Source organism: Zerene cesonia, chromosome 6 (assembly GCF_012273895.1).
Source record: "Zerene cesonia ecotype Mississippi chromosome 6, Zerene_cesonia_1.1, whole genome shotgun sequence".
Taxonomy (NCBI): Eukaryota; Metazoa; Arthropoda; class Insecta; order Lepidoptera; family Pieridae; genus Zerene; species Zerene cesonia.
Genome location: NC_052107.1, coordinates 1,278,490 through 1,298,667, shown reverse-complemented (window position 1 = coordinate 1,298,667; position 20,178 = coordinate 1,278,490). Strand labels below are relative to the sequence as shown.

At 38.1% G+C, this 20,178-nt stretch overlaps 1 protein-coding gene across 1 annotated transcript in view; it reads left to right on the top strand.

The window, feature by feature from the left end:
- The window catches only part of LOC119840568, an 83,874-nt gene that overhangs the window by 59,891 nt on the left and 3,805 nt on the right, over nt 1–20,178 (top strand). The window contains exons 5-9 of the mRNA XM_038367256.1: nt 10,828–10,937; nt 11,680–15,852; nt 16,435–16,510; nt 16,912–17,247; nt 18,646–18,871. Of these exons, the coding sequence (XP_038223184.1) occupies nt 10,828–10,937; nt 11,680–15,852; nt 16,435–16,510; nt 16,912–17,247; nt 18,646–18,871 (4,921 nt within the window). The remainder of the gene's footprint in view (nt 1–10,827; nt 10,938–11,679; nt 15,853–16,434; nt 16,511–16,911; nt 17,248–18,645; nt 18,872–20,178) is intronic.

Sequence of the window (20,178 nt, the reverse complement as noted above, 5' to 3'; positions counted from 1 at the left end):
ACATAGACAAAGGAAAGAAATATTTGCACAATTAGTAATCAAGACTAGTAATTGCCAATAAGTAGTGGCCGCCACGCGTAAAACCATATATAATTACATGCAAATAGCGGGCGGTTGGTTAAGTACAGTGTGGCCGGCTATCGCAAATCCGAGCGAAATATTTACTAATTGATTAGTTGGTCGTTAATTCGTTAAATATATCAAACACGGGGCTGAAGTAATTTTGAGATGGGAGCGAATCCGTGATTTATTGGTATTATCGCGGGGTGGCTTTATTCAATTATACAGCCCAACTGGTTTAGGCCTTGTTCACATTGACCTCGTGAGCGACGCGATTAGCGGGTAGGTAGGGTTTTATTTTGTATTTTTTTAAAAGTTGTTGTATTGAGTGGTTTCGTACGTCGGTTTTATATCAACCCATTATAATTTACGCGTTTTGTTCCGTATGCATGTTTAGTTTTCTGTACGTGTTTAAGTAAAAAAGAGTATAGTTATTTTTAACCTTATCGTCCATAACAGTTGAGCGATTTAGATTTAAATTTTAACTACGGATAAAGCTATTAAGGCGTTTATGAGTTATTCTGTGCAACTTTTTTTATTAATAAAAAAGATATCGAAAATAATTATCATAGATCACGAGCTTTTTTCAAATAATCACATAAAGACATTAAAAAAAGATCAACTAATGTTCCATCGCTCCGCTAGTGACTGTATCAGCCAATTGTCCTCGAGCGGGATGCGCATTGTACAGGCCTTTAGCTTTGATTCACTTTATCCCATGTCGTTTCCTGTAGGGTGCACCCTGTATAGTGTCGACGGGATGTAAGGACACGGGGTTCGGGTTTTCGCTCGGGGTTTTTTTTACAGCCGGGGAACGTATGGGAAGGGAAGGCGGTGCATTGCGCATTGGATCTGTTTTTGTTGGATCCCCAGTTATACAGGATGTTTAGGTTCATGAAGGGATTTGTTTTGAATAGTTTTTAGTTATTGTGCGTTGGAAGGACATCGAAGTGGAGTAGTAGTCGAGATGTAGTGAGCGCTAAAAGTTATTTACTTTCGATTAGTTGTTTAAATTACGCTGCTAAAGATAAATCAAAAGTCCATTTGGCCTTGCATTTTATGAGAGACTAGCTACGCCTCGCGGTTTAACCCGCGTAATTCTGTAACCCGTGGGAATATCGGGATCAAAAGTTGCCTTTGTGTTATTGCAGTTGTCCAGCTATCTACGTACCAAATTGCGTTGCAATCGGTTCAGTAGTTTTTGCGTGAAAGAGCAACAAACTCACATCCTTACAAACTTTCGCAGTATTAACAGTATTAATGAGGGTAGTAGGGTTTTGTTTAAATCATTATTTGTTCATTTGCTTCTGTTGCGTTGTTATTACAACAATAACATCAGTAATGTCCCAGTGAGCGACGACAAAATGCATTTTAATGTCTGAACGACCGAATTAATCACGGAATGTAGAAGGCTCGAATGAATGAGAGAAAACGCTTAACATAAAAGGCGCGTAAAAATTTTAATTTACACGAGACGTTACGTTAAATATAACAGAGAACGTTTAGCGTTTACAAGCGATAAACTTTCCTTAATCTAACGTGATTACATCTATCAAACGTTTCGCCCCAGTTCTGGGCCAACCTTTTTAGATGTGTATTTTTATATTAGCGCTATATTTGTGCGTCGGTCTCGACGTCAAACACATGGCAAATCTAATTCGGAGTAGTAGGTAGGTGATGTACGAAAATATTTGAACAGATGTCGGGTTCAATGAACCCCGCTGTTTTCTTTATCACACTCGATATGACTTGCGTTGGGAACAATTCGCGAATTTCGATGAAAATGGAATGTTTTTGTTTGCCGCTCTAAATGAACTAACTTATCTTTATAGTTTCTTTGATGGCTTCGTTTGGTCATTTTTAACGACTCGCAGATGAAGTGATTTTGATGGAATCTTACGTATGTATAGAGTGAATTGTCATCGTATACGAGTGTTTAAGTGTGTAATATATTTGGCAAAGAAATTCGTGTTTCACTTTTAATAGGAGTTGTGTTCACCGGCCGTAACATCCTTTCATTAAAGTGGTATCATTATTTAATATAAAGCAGTGTTGCTTTACTTACGCGGTTTATAGCTCGAGAAGAGATGGGTCGTTTGTGATTATTATTAATTTGTTCTATACGTCTGTCTAGATTTATTATAATAAAAAAGCATATATAGATTATGTTCATCATCAGCCCCCATATCTTCCCACTGCTGAGACACAGGCCTTCTATCAGGGTTCAGGCCATAATCCGGTAGTTGGTTAGTTGTAATGCTAACTATTTATTTCATAATATACGAGACGTACATATAAATAATACCAAAGTTTAAGAATTATCGTCTGAACTCGATAGATATCCGAGAGAGAGAGTAGGTAATTCCCGCAATCGACGGCGAGATTACGTAATCTGTAATGTGATCTATAAAAAAAATAGAGCTAGCTTTATCTGCTGCATTATTACAAAGTGCTTGTTTAGCAGCTTTTGTAACAAAGAGGAGTCTCTCTGTTGATAAGTGGCGCTGTGGGGGTTGTGGGGAGGGACGGGGTGGGGGGGGGAGGGAGCGGTGTCAGCGGCGCGCAGGGGATTGCACCTCGCCTGTCCGGCGAGTAACAACCCCGTTAATAGAGTTGCAAGGAACACTGTTCACGTAGAACAATAGATTTCTGTTGTGTGAGCCGTGTTCGGTTTTTTTTTTCTATACACTAGCGGTCCGCCCCGGTTTCAGCCGTGGTGCGCTTTTTCTTTCTCACCGTAAGAACCTTTCTGGTGCCTTAATAAAAACCTTTAAAGTATTTTACTTTACTTTACCTGTGTGTATGTCCGTGTCAAAATAAATGTTTTTCTTTCTTTCTTTCCTTCTTTTTTTCTTTCTTAAAGAGTTGCCGTTACGGTCGAGCCGTTCTGAAGTTTTACGCTTAGCAAACACATTTGGCGATTCATTTTTATGTTTTTGCAGCTGATTTTTATTTTTTTTTTGTTATTTTGCTAGGTGCGGCGGATTGTTAATGACGTACGCGAAGAAGATGTTTAATTTCTCGTGTCCGTATCGAAATTTTCAATCAGGTGATTTTTTTTGAAATTGGACGATAAAAAAAAAAGAAAAATATGACTGCAGTAGCGCCGTTTCGATTCGAAATAAAGAATAAATATCGTCATGATCAGTTTTCAATCATCGAGCAGAACTGAAATTCGCATAATATCTACCTACAGCTATTGACGATTCTTTGTACGGTCTATATTTTTTTTTTATCTTTATATAAATTCGAATCGTTATTATTAAAAAAAAAATTGTGGCCGTTCCACGGGTTTATTTTCCCTCTACGGCTGCTTTTAATTTGGTATGATTTATCCCTATTGGTACATGTTTGTTCCGTTGAATCGGTTTGCCAATCTTCATACTCAACGAACGATAAACGAGGTTCAGTAGAAACGTTTTATCATAATTTTATACACAGATTTCAGATCGGACTTCGATATTGAATACCATCGTTTAACAAGTAGGTACAATAACAGAAAGTATTTAAGAAATGGTCCTAGTCATAACATCATTTAATAGTGTGTTAGAGCCGCCCCCCCGCCCGTCTCCCCCTCGAGGAGGCTCTTTTACTAGAGCAGCAACTTAATCCTGTTAGACAATAATGGTATGATAGGAAAATATTTATCGCGGATCGCCGGGTCAATGAACTCTGTCTATTTGTCTGATTGATTGTTTAGTGACCCAGCAGTGTATAGCTATTTTCCCTATATAGCTATACACTGCTGGTTTTGTTTAATTGATGTTTAATATTTATTGTATGGTGATATAAACTAAATATATAAGGTGATAAGAAACTAAAACAATTTTGTTGATTTTGGCCTTTTGTCAGATATGGCGTCAATGTATTAATTCTTGTTTACAATGCAGTAGCATTCGCTTCGGCTTCGCCGTTTTATTCGAATGAAATTGTAAATTTTTATTACTCTTAACAACATTAATTTCCTAAATCCTAAATCCTGCACTACTAATGTAATAATAACAAAAAATAATCGAATGTAATATTATATAAAAAGGTAGAGTAATATCTGTTGAAAATGCAAAGAATTTGTGGGAAATGCTCTGATGTGTTTCTTATAAAGGAATGTATTGGACTCGTTAAAATAATTCTTTCGTACAAAAGGCTCCTCGACATCCCTGAGAAGGTAGTTACTACCACGTTACTAAAATGGTAAACACAAAAAAGATTCACGTCAATCGTTTGAAAACCCACGGAGTTAAGAATACATAATAAAATGGTCTGTGGGGTTTCGGCGCTGCGTGCTGTATTACAGGCCTTGGCTTAGTGCGGCAGCAGAGACATTCATCTATTTTTTTATAAAAAATTGCATTGTATAAGTTATTTATTGTAAACAACTTATATATATATGTATGTATCCTTTTTGGTGACAGTAAAATTTTTGTTATTATTATTATTGTTGCTATATAAAATACATTCATAAAAAATGTGCACAGACTTCAAAAGTATCAATGTAACCAAACTGAAAAATGTTTTCATGTCTTCAATATACTAACTAAACTATAGTTGTCGATAAACTTAACAAAAAAAAATATTCATACAGTCGTATTGAGAATCTCCTACGATTTTGGGAACGTCGGTAATTGTAACATTTTAAATCATAAGTAAATATAAAACAGCTAAAATATACCGGCAGGTTCCGATGGCGCAAATGGAATAAATTTATTTTTCTTCCTCTCAAATGCCTCGCTATCTTTATTGAATAAAGTATGATGGATTTATTGCCGTATCGCGAGATTTCAATTATAAATAAGAACTAGTGGCCCGCCCCGGCGTCGCACGTGGTACGTTTACGTTTTCTATCTCCACAAGAACATTCCATGTACCTTGACGAAAAAATATAAAAAATATTCGACAACTTGGTCGAGTCGTTCTCGAGTTTTTTTCCGGCAATTGATTTTTATTCATTTCGCTATGTAAATTATATACCATTCAATAAGCAACAATAAAGATATGTTAACATAAAAAGTTATCTATCTATAGAAATAATAAGGTTTCCAGTTGACGTCTAGACTGCAGTCGAGGTGAAACGTTTAAATTTTCTTGAGAGCTCCGTAAATACATTTATCATTGTCGACTCGCTGAATAAGAGTAAATACTTTGTTGAATAAGTGATGTTTAGTTTTATTGTGTTCCATTCGAAGTAGAGAGGTAAGGGGGGGAGGGAGTGTCATTTGAGTGTGTTTCTGACTCGCAAGATTACGAATTAATTGTTTATTTTTTGTATAGAATACAATCGATTATTTTAGGACATAAACATTATTTATATGCTATTTATTACAAAGTTTTTCCCTAATTATAGTTTATCGTCACGTCGAAATTTACATTGCAATGAGATATTTCAACGCGATAAAAAGTGCTAACTAACTGCTAACTATCTCCAAACATTCCCAAATCGTATCATTAAATCGCCCCTTTGCGACATGAAATAAAAACAAACAAACACACTTTCACATTTGTTAGTATTACATTCCATGACTTAATTGATTTATTCATGTAATCGAGGATTTTAGAGAATGTAATCAAACCAAAGTTGATTAGGATTCTTTACTTTAACTTACGTTAGGTTAGACAAACAATAATAACGAAATTTAAATTAGTGAAGTCTCCGCATAGTCACTGTAAATAAACCATTAAAAGTTTATTATCTAAGTGACTCCCCCGAATTGGGAGCTGCTTAGTGCGTGAGTGCTGTCGTCATTGTGTACCGTAACAATATAGCATTCATGCCAACAAAGTACCATTATACGGCATGCGCCATTATTCGATGCGATGCCGAAGAGGTTGGTTTATATACCCAGCGTAGTGGGTGCGCTCTTAGCCCCCCGTTATTGCGTTGTATTTTTGAAAACTTGTTGACATTTCATTACGTCGTGCAAGTGGAACATCTCGCTGCTATGGTGCTGAGATTTTCCCAGTTTATTCCACGATTTTTATGGTATTATACAGTGTGTTCGGTACATCTATGGAGATCTTTATGAGTTAGCCACATGGGCTATGCTTTTAATATAAGAAGCAGTGTGATAAAGCTTGTTTAAAGCGATTTCAGTTGCGTTTTTGCTTGCGTCATTAACAAAGGTGCATCTTAATAGTCATAAATTTTATTCCAAGTTGTCGGTAGGATCATGAACTGTGGACATGTACATGAGTACATGAGTTTTAATGGCAAGTATCTCATATTATGCGAAACAACATACTATGGGAATCTAGCAATTGTATTGCCTCATATGCATGACTAGTGCTGTATGACTTAAGGAACTAAGAATAGTTCGAGTGGCATCTAAATTGCAAGTTACCAGCTTGAAGCCCGATGTGGCTTTCCAATAGTCTCACTCTGACGATTGTTAAGGATGCGATAGGGCAGGATACAATTGCGAATAGATAGGAGGTATAAATAGCGACATTCGGTGGCTTATGGCTTATGGGATGAAATGATGGCAAAAATTAAGTTGGACGCATCAGTGTTTCGTTCGCTAGTATTAACTAGCGTAGTCGTTTGTTTCTTAAATCTATTATTATCTTCTTAGAACACTGTACATGTTCTCGCATAAAATATGTCCCTGATTGAATTAAAAAATTAATGCGAGCGATGAAAAGTGTTTATATACAAAAGAAACATAAGAAAATCAGTTAAAGAACAAAGCGATAACTTCACAAGACATCAGAAATCGCTCAGAGGCGCAGCGCGGGACACTTAACGATGATAAAGCGAATCGAAGTGTCCGCAAGCCGCAGGATTGCGTAATTACCATCAAGGAAGGAGGCAGCGAGCGGTTCGGGGCCAAGCGAAAACGTCGGCGTCGGGAACAAAGCTCGGCCGTAATTCGAAACAATCGCTGTAAAGCGAGCGGTCGCGCACCCCGGCGACTATTGATCTCCTCCCCGCCCCGCGCCCCGCCGCCTAGACACCTCCCCCCCACAACCCCTCCGAGCTCCTACTGTGAACGTTTTAATTGCAAATCTGCTGGATAATGCGCAAATAGATAAGATTATACGCGGTAATTATGCGATTGAATTTGCCGCCCTTTTCGATTATCATCATATGGGCATGTGATTTTTTTATGGATCTCTATGGTCGTGTTAGCTAAGTTTCAAGGCCGTTTATTCAGTTGTTGGTTATCTTTTAAATTGGGTAAAGTTTAACTGCTAAATTATGACGAGAGTACCAGCGAATGCTTCGGAAATATGATTTATGTATGTTTTTTGGGGTTACAACAGTATCGAGAGTTTTATAAATTAAAGACCCTCAATATTTGCCAAGAGTTTGTATTTAATTTTAATGTAGAGTTTATCGATAGTTAGGATCGCTTTGTAATTGTTCAAACATGTTAGTTATATTTTATATAGGTTGTAATAATGGAAACCAGCGAACTTCTTGGTTTTTTGTAAATATAAGAGATCAAATGAATATCCCGCAATCCCGAAACGAGTAACTTTTCAACAAATCTCCTCGCAAAGATTCTTCTCATTCACGATGAAAGGAAACGTTTTAATAGATTTTATCGTTTCAATTTGAATTCTTGATATTAACTCGTCAAAGACATAACTCCATTGTCCGTCTCGGCGGCGGTCGACCTTCATGAATAAAAAATAAACTTTTTGAGGTCGCAATAAAAAGGAAAATATGTTAAACGATAGTATCGTTTACATTTATATATTCAAATTGTCGCTCGGATGTTTTTTATCTGTTAATTTTGTGTGTTAGCTTAGAGTGATTCAATTAAGAACTTGGTACTACAGAATTCAATGAAGGAAGATGGGATTGAATCAAATGATTTGAAATTTATAGAGTATTAAAGGAGTGGTGGTGGGTGTTACATTGTTATTTGTAAGAACCGCTGTTATTGGAGAACTCGGATTGGTTTCGTTCGTTATTTTGATTGAGACTCGTCAGTATAATGTCATGTTGGTGGAGTAAAGGGTTCCTTAATAGGCTTACTATGTTACATTATTGTGGTATTGTACCACGGTCTAACATTGTTTTGACTATATGAACCGTACCAAGAATAAAATGTGTGTTTAATCATATCAATGCTGTAGTTAATGCCTAATGCATGTTGTATTTCACAGAAATCATATAATAGAAATTATGTTACGAAAAGTCATTACGATCGGTTGATGTATTTTAGAAAACATCATTATGCATTATACAAAACAACCTCAATTAATACTGATACCGATCTCTTGATAGCATAATTGCTTCGTAAATAAACCAATTTGTTCATTGCTGTGGTATTCTGTTCATTGCAAGCTTTCACGTATATTCTCCTAGACAGGTGTACTTGAATAATCAGATTTTAAATTTAATAGACTTCGATAGATCTTGACGTGTTTTATTATTAGCAACTTTATTCTAGAACAGGGATGGCTCAGTGGTATGGACCTCTGACGCCACAATAGAAAAGTCGGGGGTTCAAAAGCAGACTTGGAAACAATAAATTTATTTTTCACATTATCGAGGATCGAAACGGTGAAGGAGTACATCGTGAGAAATTTGGCATGACTAAGAATCTAATGATCTACGACAGGTGGCTTCTGCCTACAACTTAGCAAGCGTGCTGGATTATGGGCTATGTATACCCTCATAGGCCTGCCTTTGAAGTGGGATAATATTATGGGTTAATGATGATGAACTGACTCTAGATAACAAAAAAATACGTATAGGTGACATATATATTTCCGTTATTTATATAATCACGTTGAATAAGTGTTACATTATATTATGTAAACAAAATAAGAAGAGATGATTATGTAATAGATAATAGTAGGTGTGAGGGCTGGTGAGATATTAAAATTCGAAAGTCTCTAAAGAAATTGGCTCAACTAAGATAACAACAACATCTCATCACCTCCGTTCTCGTAAAATTTTCATCCTTTTTTTTCATATTATTCTGTTTAGTTAGTAGACAAAATCTTAATATTAATACGTAATCTTATTCTTACCATTTAAGGATAACGGATAAAATACTGAACTCAGAATTATTGTCTTTGCATTATGGGCTTAAAAATAAAATACCCCATTACGCTACGGCACCCATAAAGCGAGTCAAGTGCTCTTCCATAGCACCTACTCGAGTTTAAGATAAATGTTCTAGCTTCACACAGAAGCTGATAGAATTTTAAATTATAAACGCGGGCGCGTATTAATGGGTGACGTCTCGAGTACAATGGAAAATGTGCATTGTTTGAGATTACAGCCGTCTAGAGGCGATGCAAAGGCGCGCGGTCGGTCGCCCGCCGACCTTTCTCTTAGGACATGTCTAGATGGAGTTATCGTAGTCTCGCGAGTTCGGCCATTTCGTTTATATTTATTCGCATCTTGTTTAATATCGCCGTGCGATATAAAATCGTGTGGAGGTAGAAATTTACTCGTCCGATGTTTTATCGTTTAGTTTTAAAGAATAGCTTCGGTTTTATGTGTGTTTTAATTTGTAATCGTGTTTCGTTTTCTTTTTGTTATTTTGTTTTATATTGCCGTCTACAATGTGTTTATCATTTGTGCGGCTATTATCCGACGGTTTTTCTTTTGTTTATGATTTGATAGTTGGCAACCAATTATTTATTTAAATATTTACATTTTTCTTTGTTAAGATTTATCTTTCACTTCGAGTATTCTCATACTTCAATTCTTTACATATATTTTAAAACTATATTACTATCTGGTTGCTGGTATGGATGAAATAATGCCTCTTCGAGTTCCAGACGACGTAGGGTGCTGATAAATCACATCTTAAACGATTCATAACCAAACACGTACGTGCCCGTTTGTCTATGTGTGCGTGCCCTAACGTTAGTCCATTGTTAGGTAACCTGCTTTCTCCTAAGTGGATCTTTCGCTTGTGGGTCAAGTGTTGGCTTATTGGTAGCGTAGATTGAACGGGCGCGGGATATGTGAGTTATATTAGTGACTGTTAATTGAGTTAGGGCTTTATTCATAGGCGATTGAAGGGTCATTATTCCACAGCCATTATGTTATGTCGTATATAATCCTTAAAATAATTCATTATTGGTTTTTGAGCAGAGTGTTCTTGAACTAATTGATAAAGAGAATTACTTTCTAATTGAAAAATTAGGAGTATTGTGTTTTCTTTATAAAAAATTGTAATAATTGAAAAGCTAACCAAGCTAATTGATTTGTTTAAAGGTTAAAGCCTTAGTATCAATGTAATAATTTGTTTTATCTATTTACTAACGGCTAGCCCCTTCTTTGGCTGCCTTACTTAATCATCGTTATTATACAAAAATGTACATAAAACAATGAAGAAAGATTTTGTTCTCTTGAAGCTATTCCAAACCCATTAAATAGTTTGTGAGTTTATCCATGACTAGCGGCCCGCCCCGGTTTCGCCCGTGGTACATATATAGTCTATAGCCTTCCTCAGTAAATGGGCTATCTAACTCTGAAAGAATTTAATTTTTATTTTTATAGCATTGAAATGCTTTATAAATGAGAAATTTTGAAAGAATAGAAACGTTTTTGAAATTGCTACGGTTAGGCAAGATACGCAGGTTCGAATCCTGCCTCGTGATCAAATTTTTTCTATTCTTTCAAAATTTCTCATCTGAAAGAATTTTTCAAATCGGACTTTCTGAGATTAGTGCTTTCAAGCAAACAAACTCTTCAGCTTTATATTAGTATAGATTAAAAAATTTGAAATACCGTCGTCCCGTCGTCAAAACGTACGGTCATCGAGTGTAACTATTAACGTTTAACATGTATCATTACAGGCGCTGTGGAGCCCGCCAAAAAGAAAATGAAGAAGCGGCCTGGCTTCGCGCCAAACATGAGCGTCTCACAAATGATGGTTCAGAGGGAAAGGCCGCTCAATGAATTCAAGGTATGAATAATTTAATAACAAGTGACGCCACCGTTGATTCAGGCACGGTTTTTAGATTGAAATGCAATGGAATACGCGATTTTTTTTTACCGTACAATTAATAAATGCTATTTTATAATGATTTTGCATAGTCGGATCATTTGAATCTATTCACTGGTCATTTTTGACATGCGTTGTGTCTGATTAGGCATTATTTTGTAATATAAGACATTTACTTCTAAATGGATATAAATTGACGTACACAAACAAAATAATGATGATCTTGGAACAGAAACCCAGTTGAGCAGTAAGTTGTTGGATGTATGTTTTAATATAATATCACTAGATTAACCAACTCAGTCTTCATCGGACTCGAACCTACACACTAGCAGCGAACGATTTGAAGGACCAAATAGCATATTAAATACAGTCAAGTGTGGTAGGGTGCTTACATACTTACATTACGTATTCATGGCCGCGATAAGAGTTGAGACGGTGCCAGGAGCAGTGCCTGCGGCGATCCTTTATTTTTATTACACATCCATGAATGCCGCTATTGAGGCGTTTTTGTGAATCGTTCATATATGCCGTGGACTACTTACGTATGTTTGTCGCAAAGTATATACTTATTTGTAGCCAGATTGGTGGTACAGAGTGGTACGCATTGCAATGGTGATATCAAAAATTTGATTTGTTTAACCGTATAATAATAACAAAACCATGCGTGTTTAAATGTTAATTAAAGTTATGTCTCTTTTTTCAGTCCATGGAGGATCAGAAAAGAACAGGATCGCCGGGTTCGATAGTTCAACGTCCGATCAATCAGGCGTGTTTACCTTATCCCCAACAAAACATGCTTAATGTTGTGGATGAGACCAAACAAGAAACACACATTCAGAGAAGTTCACACTATCTAACAGTTAGCAGTGGATGGATATCTCAGCATCCAGATAATATAGACGTCAATCAGAAAATAAATCAGTCAATTCCTAACCCCGCCCTTAATGTTGGCCTACCTGTACTAGGTACGAATGGACAAATTATAGGCGTCAATACAAGCTTCAACAAACAAGCAAATGTTAAAAATTCAATGAATGTGATACCACAAAATGTTGTTGAACCAGAACGTAAAGAGGAAGAGAAAGAAGTGCTCACGAAACAGACAAAGGAGGAGTCTCAGATATTCTGCGGTTTGAATCAACCGCTCACACCGGAAGTGATGCAGAAAATCAACGAACAACAACAAATATTCATACAAAGAAATCAGAAACAGATCGAAGTCATGAAGGGATATAAAACGCAGATGGCGGACAACGTCAACCAAAACAAGCAACTAGTACAGAACCAGTACTTGCCACAGAATCAGCTGGTGATTCAGAACGGGACCGTCGTGAAAACGAACTCTGCAAAAACACCGCCGTGGCAAGTTAAGAGAAATGAGACGAGTACTCCGAATTCTATGACGAGTGCAAGTCCCAAGTTGCAAAAGATGGACAATATGGATTACGACATGAATAACGATGATACACCCCAAACAGCACCATTTTCTAATGATCAATCATCAATTAATCATGGCATGTGCTCGAGAGTCCCGCCTTTACCACAGCATTACAACATGATGGGCCAACAGTGGCCGAATATGGATCTCAATAAAAAGAAAGGCAAAGGTACTAAGACGCCTAAAAAGAAAAATAACCAACTAGAAAACAAACAAATGGTATTTGGTAATAACGGAATGAAATTCTTGCAAGACCAAAAGAAAACATGCGACGATGTCATGGGAAACAATGTCCCGTCGTTTATGGATGATCCAAGCGGTTACTTGGCTCAACAGACGGTGTTACTAAACAATACAATTTCAAGACAAGTTGGTCCTAACGCTACATTCGAAGGTCATCCGTACGAACCTTCAACTAGCTCGTACAACCCTCAGGGACAAGAAAAATTACAAATATGTAAATCTGTGAAGCAGTATGAGCCAATAAATGTATTTAGGAACAATATAAATTCATCGCCGTCACCAAACACGCCAGATAGTAGCGTAGTCCCCGAAAAAGTACAAGACCACATGATGCCGCAGTGTTACAAAGGTTGCAATTTGCCGTTTAAAAATACAGATGCAACAGATAACCATATGAGGACTAAATATCATAAGAATATATATCACGATATGGATACATCTACATCAAGTCCGAAACATTTCGACGAGAGTCCGGTTACATCATCAACGTTCATCGAAAGGAACGTAATTTCGAATGAGAATTGTGGTCCCATTCAAGCTGGGATCGTTAGCACAAGCAATGTGTCTCCAACAGAGACATTGCAGCCCCCAGAACCTTCGCCGACCCTCTCGAACAGCTCTCGCAGTACAGACACACCTCACAGTGGCAGCAGCAGTTCACATCAGAATTGTACATTCCCTATGCCTAGTCCAGCGTACTCAAACCCTGGATCGTGCAGAGATAACTTCAACAGCAATCCGCCAACACCCAATAGTCAAGCATGTCCATACAATTCTCCAGGACCACCCAACCACTCCATATCTGGCACCCAAATGATGCATTTCATATCAAATCACAATGTAAATAAGAATCTTATGGAAGTAGATAACATATCAATGGTTGGAGTTAAGCCTGGTTTAAGACAGGAGATGATTAAACTAGAACCGAAGAAACGGTTTGAAAATACAATGCCTGGATATTGCCCTCCACCACACTTGGGCGGTGGACCGCCTTATTCGTTGATACAAACGAATTATATACAAACATTTGTCACTACTATGGCGAGTTTTTCAGTTATTCGAGACACTGTGACGTCAGTACTTGCTGGAAAAGCGAACACTGCTACTACATCAATCAATGCATCACAAGCTAACTTTGTTCGACCACCGCCGCCACCTAGTGTCAATTTAGCCACCACCTACGCTATACCCAATAACCAGCCAGATCCATTTATCAATTCCGTAAATCTGCCCACGAGCTATCCTCTACATATCGCCGGAACTACAGCTCAGAATATGATATCTAAATCGCCATTGGAAATGGTTCAAAACGTAATAAGCAGTTTGCCTTCTAAACCAGAAACTAGTAATGCTCAAAGCACGTCATTGACACAAATTGGAAAGAGGACCAGTCCAGGACAGATACTTATATCTTCTACTGGACAAATAATCGTGACTAGTAATCATATGCCACCACCTCCACCTAAGAATATAACAGCTATGTCCCAAATTGGCTCGAATGCGGTTACTAACGTCACTTCGTCAGTTACACAAGTCGTGCCGGCTGTGGGCGGTGTACAATCCATCGTAAATCAACCAACTGTTGTAGTTAATACTCTTCAAACGCCATTTGTCATACAACCACCGATGATGGCCGTCGATGGTCAGGTCGTTCAACAAAATACTGTACTTCCCCAGATCGTTGCAGGGGGAATCGTATCTGGACAGTCCTCTACGGAAACGTCGAGACAAATCGAAGTTAAAAATGGTCAGAGTTTTGTGCAAGGTGTTGCCATGTTGTCGCCTGAAAGCATTAAGAAGAGAACTAAGAAGAAGAAGAACCAAACGGCGAATATAACTAACGTCCTACAAATAGCTGCGCCGCAACAGAATCCCAACAATATAATGGTTCATTCTTCGCCTCAGCATAATTCTAGTCCACAGTTCTCTCCTCGCGGCTTCCAGTTGTCGCCCACAAACAATATATCACCTACGCCAATGTTACAAGCGCTGACAATAGTTCCCGGAAAATCGGGAACGCCCGCCCATATCGTTATGAACGGTCAGGGAAATACAAGCAACTTTGGATCACAACAAATCATCACAAATACATCTCCATCACAACAAATTAATCTATTACAGCCAGTTAACTTGATAAACAATGCTAGTAATGTAATGTCGAATTTCCCCGCATTTCAGCAGTTTATCGTACCAAATCTAGGTGGAATGGTCATGACTGCTGACGGTACGACTATAATCCAGGATAATTCAACAGGCATGCCGATGCAGTTGCAACTGCAGACGGTCAATGGACAGAATGTCCTAACTCCAGTACAAAACCCTGGTGTATTCACAGCTGGCACTAATAGCGGCGTGGTTATTCGGCAGAACCAACAAGGGAAGATTATCCAATCGCAACACAGCCCTGGAGCTCAATTTTTATCACCAAACAGCCAAGTAATGGTTAACAGTCCGAATTTTAATGGACAACTGAGTCCCTTACTCGCGAATCTCAGTCCAACAAACGTGACATTCAACCAGAATCCCCAAGTTAGATCAGGCAACGTTCAAGCGCAGGAGTTTATTCAAACCAATCAGATCGGTCAAACGTTGATGGTACCATTGTCGCCCAAACAGGTGTCCATAGCGTCCGCTGCCAATAACAGGAGCAATTCGACATTTGTCCAACAGAACACTACAATAGTGCAGCAGCAGACGACCCTAGTCTCGAACTCGAACAACACGCAAATGTCATCGATCACGACCAACTTACAAGGCGGCAACTCGTCCCGTTTCAATATCGATCCGAACGTTCTCCTCGGGAAACAGACCAACCAGAAAAGGAACTTCATACAGATGCCGGCCGAGAACGTGGACGATAAGGAACGGAATCTGGTTATAGAAGAGAAGATTGAGAATTCGGAGAGTTACGCCAAGTTTATGAACGAGTTCAGTCCCCTGCTGGGTCAGGAGGGTTTCGGGTCACATGTGCGTCATTCGGTGTCGACACAGACGCTCTTGAACCAGCCAAGAGGGGGGAAGTCTCCAAACCAAGGAGTTTCGGGCAGCAGTCCCCCGGACACGACGACGCACAGTCCCCTGGGCGCGTCGGAGGCGGCCAGCCCGAGGATATACGGCACTCGCTGTGTGTCCACGCAGGGGAATTACGCGGATACAACTACTAAGTCCCCGGAGCCGGCTGATGTTAATTCCTCGGTGAGTTGTTTGTTTATATATTTACAGATTACCTTCTCAATTTTAGAATATAGTTATAAATAAAATATACACCCTCTTTTAAATTTATGTTATCCCTGAATTCATATTTGTAGGGATAACAGTTCAATAATAACGTTTAGTTTAAAATTATATGATATTCCATGATGTGATGATTCACGCGTAAAATAAAGCATACACTTTAATATCGATGAGATACGTATTTTTTAATATTCCACAAACATAAATGTAAATACTAGCTTGAGCTTTCTGCATTCATGTACCTAGTAAAACAGTAGCCTATGTGCTTATCCAGACGATAATGTATATTATTACTAAAATTAATATAGATCCGAATACCTGTTTTCGCATAAAAGAGTATCCAACATTCATCCATCTATCCATACTTCCAAACTTCCATGTTTAATACGCATATATAGTCATTTTCCTATCAAATACAAAAAGAATCAGGTCAATTAGTTGAAAACCCACCCGAGTTATCGAGTAAAAAAATATCGTTTGGACGTCAGCTGATACAATAATAAATAGAAATATGTAACACAAATAGACGTACTCCGTTCGCAGGGCATGGTGCAGTGCGTGTCGAGCAGCGAGCAGGACATGGCGGAGTCGCAGGAGCGCGCGAGCACCGAACCTTCCAGTGAGTTCTGTTCGCCTTTCGTTCTATTTCTCTCCTAACTGTGTAGATTCCTTATTGTATATTAGAATATTTTTCAGCTTTCATACACGTGTATATTGGTATTCAAGTATTATCTGGATTGGGGAATGTGGGAGAAGGTGATCATTGAGAGCGTTGGGCCAATTTTGGGGCCGGGAACTGTGCTACATACTAAATAAGTAATTTTCATTTATCGATGAGTGAAATCTCACAATACAGTGTTGTATAAGATGTTTCGTATTCATTAAATTGAACCTTTTTTAGTCGTAACAATTACAAATCCCTGCTCGAGACCAGTCGCAATAGTAAGAAAACATTTTTTACGTCACACGCTATGGCTACATATTATCCAAAACAATAAATACGAAATTTCTCAATTCCAGACAACATACTTTCAAACATGCAAATGATGCGCCCGAGTCGCGCCCACAATCCGGTCGAATCAACGGACATGCCCTACAACAGTATGGGGCCGTCGACAATGACCAGCCAACACCAGCATCTGATACCGATGGGCTCGAACCTCTACGACAGACCGCAAAGTTACAAGCGGAAAAACGACTTTGAGACTCCGTACAGGAACGAGAAGATCATGAGGACAAACTACATGGTCAAGGATATCGAATTCGATATGATACAGGACAAAAACAACCGACACTACCAAGGGACCAGTTCGGAAATCCAAAAGGTTTTCGATCGGCACCTAGGCTCCGGGCACGGTAAGTGAGCTTACGCTGAACGCTTGCTCTGGAAGCACCACTCATTGCTCTCTTGGTATATTATACACTAAAATTTAAAACGAAATTGGACTCACATATTCTATTTACTAATAACGGTTACCCATATCACGCTTACGTCACAGCTAACCAAATTCAAAATTCTCCTATGTTGTGTCTTGTATTGGTTGTGCATTTGCGACGTCGTTCACAGTTTCTTGTATTGTATTCGGTATAAATATGTATTGATGTGTACTATCGTATATTTCAGCTGGCTCGTAGGGCGATAATGGTTGGTTTTCCTTTGGTTGGGTTAATACAAGATACATCTGTAACGGTGCAGTGGAAACCAATACGACTGTCGACGCATTCGCTTGGGCTTCGTCTTTTGCTTTCCATTGCACTCGAAGTAACTAAAAAATTGGCTCACAAATTGGGAATCCATTACTAACGCATCATTATAAAGCCATCATTCCATGTGTTCATTGTAAGTAAGCACTTTTTCATATTACTGTAACATTGTGAATAATCATTCCTTCTATGTATATTAATTTCAATGTAATTCTTTGGCTTTTGGAACCTTAATTACAATAGAATTTTTCTTTCAACCTATAACCTTTTCAACCTATTAAAATGAAATTATTACTTTATAATACTGTTTTCGTTTTTTAAATGACTTTCCAAAAGCTAACAGAATATTTTCCCTTACAATTTCACACACTAAACATTGCAAAGAATTGTCTCAAGCATATTCTGTTTAACTTTAAGCTTCTCAAATGTTAACGCTACCTCTGAGCTTGTAAATCATTTATCGCACAAAATATGTTTATCTTCATACAATAGCCTCTGCAACTTTTATTGCGATTAAAAAAAAAGAAAGATAATGGGAGTCATTACATTTATATAAATAATTCCGAGATAGTTCACCCCATGAATCAAAGCACGATTGCCCTAATAATAAGTATAGTATAGATATTGAATACTCTAGTCTATCTTTTTAAGTTTAATCTGCATTAAAATATACTCACATATATAATAGTGTTCAAAATACCCTTCATTGTTGTTTAAAAAAAACTGTCACACAAATTGGTAGGTAAAATTTTCGAGGTTTTAACGTATAAAGTTGCATAGGCTACCCCACATAACGCTAAGCAAACGACCAACGGTCGATCACTGGTGGCGGCACGGTGTCGGATCTCGGATCCCTACGCCGGATCCGCTTACAGTCTCCGGCAAGTAACTTGGCAAGAGCCGTTTCATGCGCACTATAAGAATCTCTCTTTTTCTAAACTTTCTGCAAAGTGATCAAGAATTATCCCTAATGTGGAATAATAAAAGTGATCATAGTCAGTCCCTTGCCAAGTTACCGGGCGGAGAGTGTAACGCGTTCGGTGTGGCCAGATGGCAAGGGCGAGGAGCCGTCCAAGTTCCGCGTGGGCGACCTGGTGTGGGGCCCCGTGCGGGGCTACGTGTCGTGGCCCGGCAAGCTGGTGGGCCGCAGCGGGGCGGGCGCGTGGGCGGTGCGCTGGTTCGGCGAGCGGCCGCCCAGCTGCGTGCCGGACAAGAGCCTGCTCACGCTCACCGAGGGGCTCGAGGCGCATCACGCGGCGCGGATGAAGCACAGGAAGTGAGTTGGCGGTCGAGGCTTGGGGCCCTAGGGTTCTTTGGGCCTTAGAGTCCTTGAGGCCCTTGGGGTCTCGGGGTGTGTGCGATTGTTAGGTGTCAAATATAGGAATTAGATTTGCCTTGTCTAATGGTTAATAGGAAATGAATTGGGGCCCTAAAGGTGTGCAGGGGATTGTAGGAAAGTTTAAAGTGCGGGGTTCATTATATAAGGTTGCGTTTCCAATGGCTCATATAAGTTGAGTTGGGTCTCGGAAGTCATATAGATAGTATAGGTTGTAAGGGTACATGAAAGGAGAGCTCTTTAATTTATATTAGTCAATGGATTTCAGGCTCCTAGTATTCGCAAGAGATCCTAGGTATGTCAATTGTACTAATATAAAATACCTTATATTGATACAGCCGTTTCTTTTTGTAAAAGAAATAGCTTTATTTCAAAGTTCATCAAAAGGAAAACATTACTATTATGCTATACATTGTACACGGGTGGTTTGAAGTTATGATAAAATCACATATTGTCTGTTATAAGTTATATGTGTTGTAACAATGTAACAAAGTTTCATTATGAATGTCTTGTGGCGCCATCTAGTGGCTTATTTTAATTATAGAATAATTGTCCGAAATTATTTGTACACATTATGAAGGAAAATATAATAATTTCATAATTATTATAATTATAGGCTTTTCAAAATTTAAGAGATTCATCGTTGTAATAAATGAATAATTGTTGTAATCGCGTGAGCTTTTGTAAAATGGATTATTGTAGAACGAAGCTTTGTAAAATTAACCCAACCCAACATGACATTGTCATTATTTAATTTAGTATCTATCGGATGACATAAAATCAAATACATATTTGTACTGGATTAAATCATTAGCGATTTTTAGTTTTATTGGTTTAAACATTTTACATTTTAGGTATTCTTCAAGGTTGTATACAAAAAAAAAAATATTGGTATTCTAAGTATTTTTTGCGACCTGTTTATCTATTACCTATAATAGTAACTATGATTAATCTAACGTCTGTTTTACTGAATCTGTCTCACTACGGGTAAGTCGGTAAGTAGGAATAGGAAAGGAATTTGCAACCTTGCAAGATCAAAATTTTGTTTTCTAATTCACAAACAATTTTGTGATAGGAAATTTGAAATTTGACATTTTATTTCTATAAAAACAATAAAGTTTGAAGCAATTTCATTTAACCATGCGACAGTTGAAATGTTACGTAAAGGCATTTAAATATACCTAGTCTTGCCATAAATATTGTAATAAAGAAAAAAGAAAATTGTTAACTGCAAATAACATTTATTA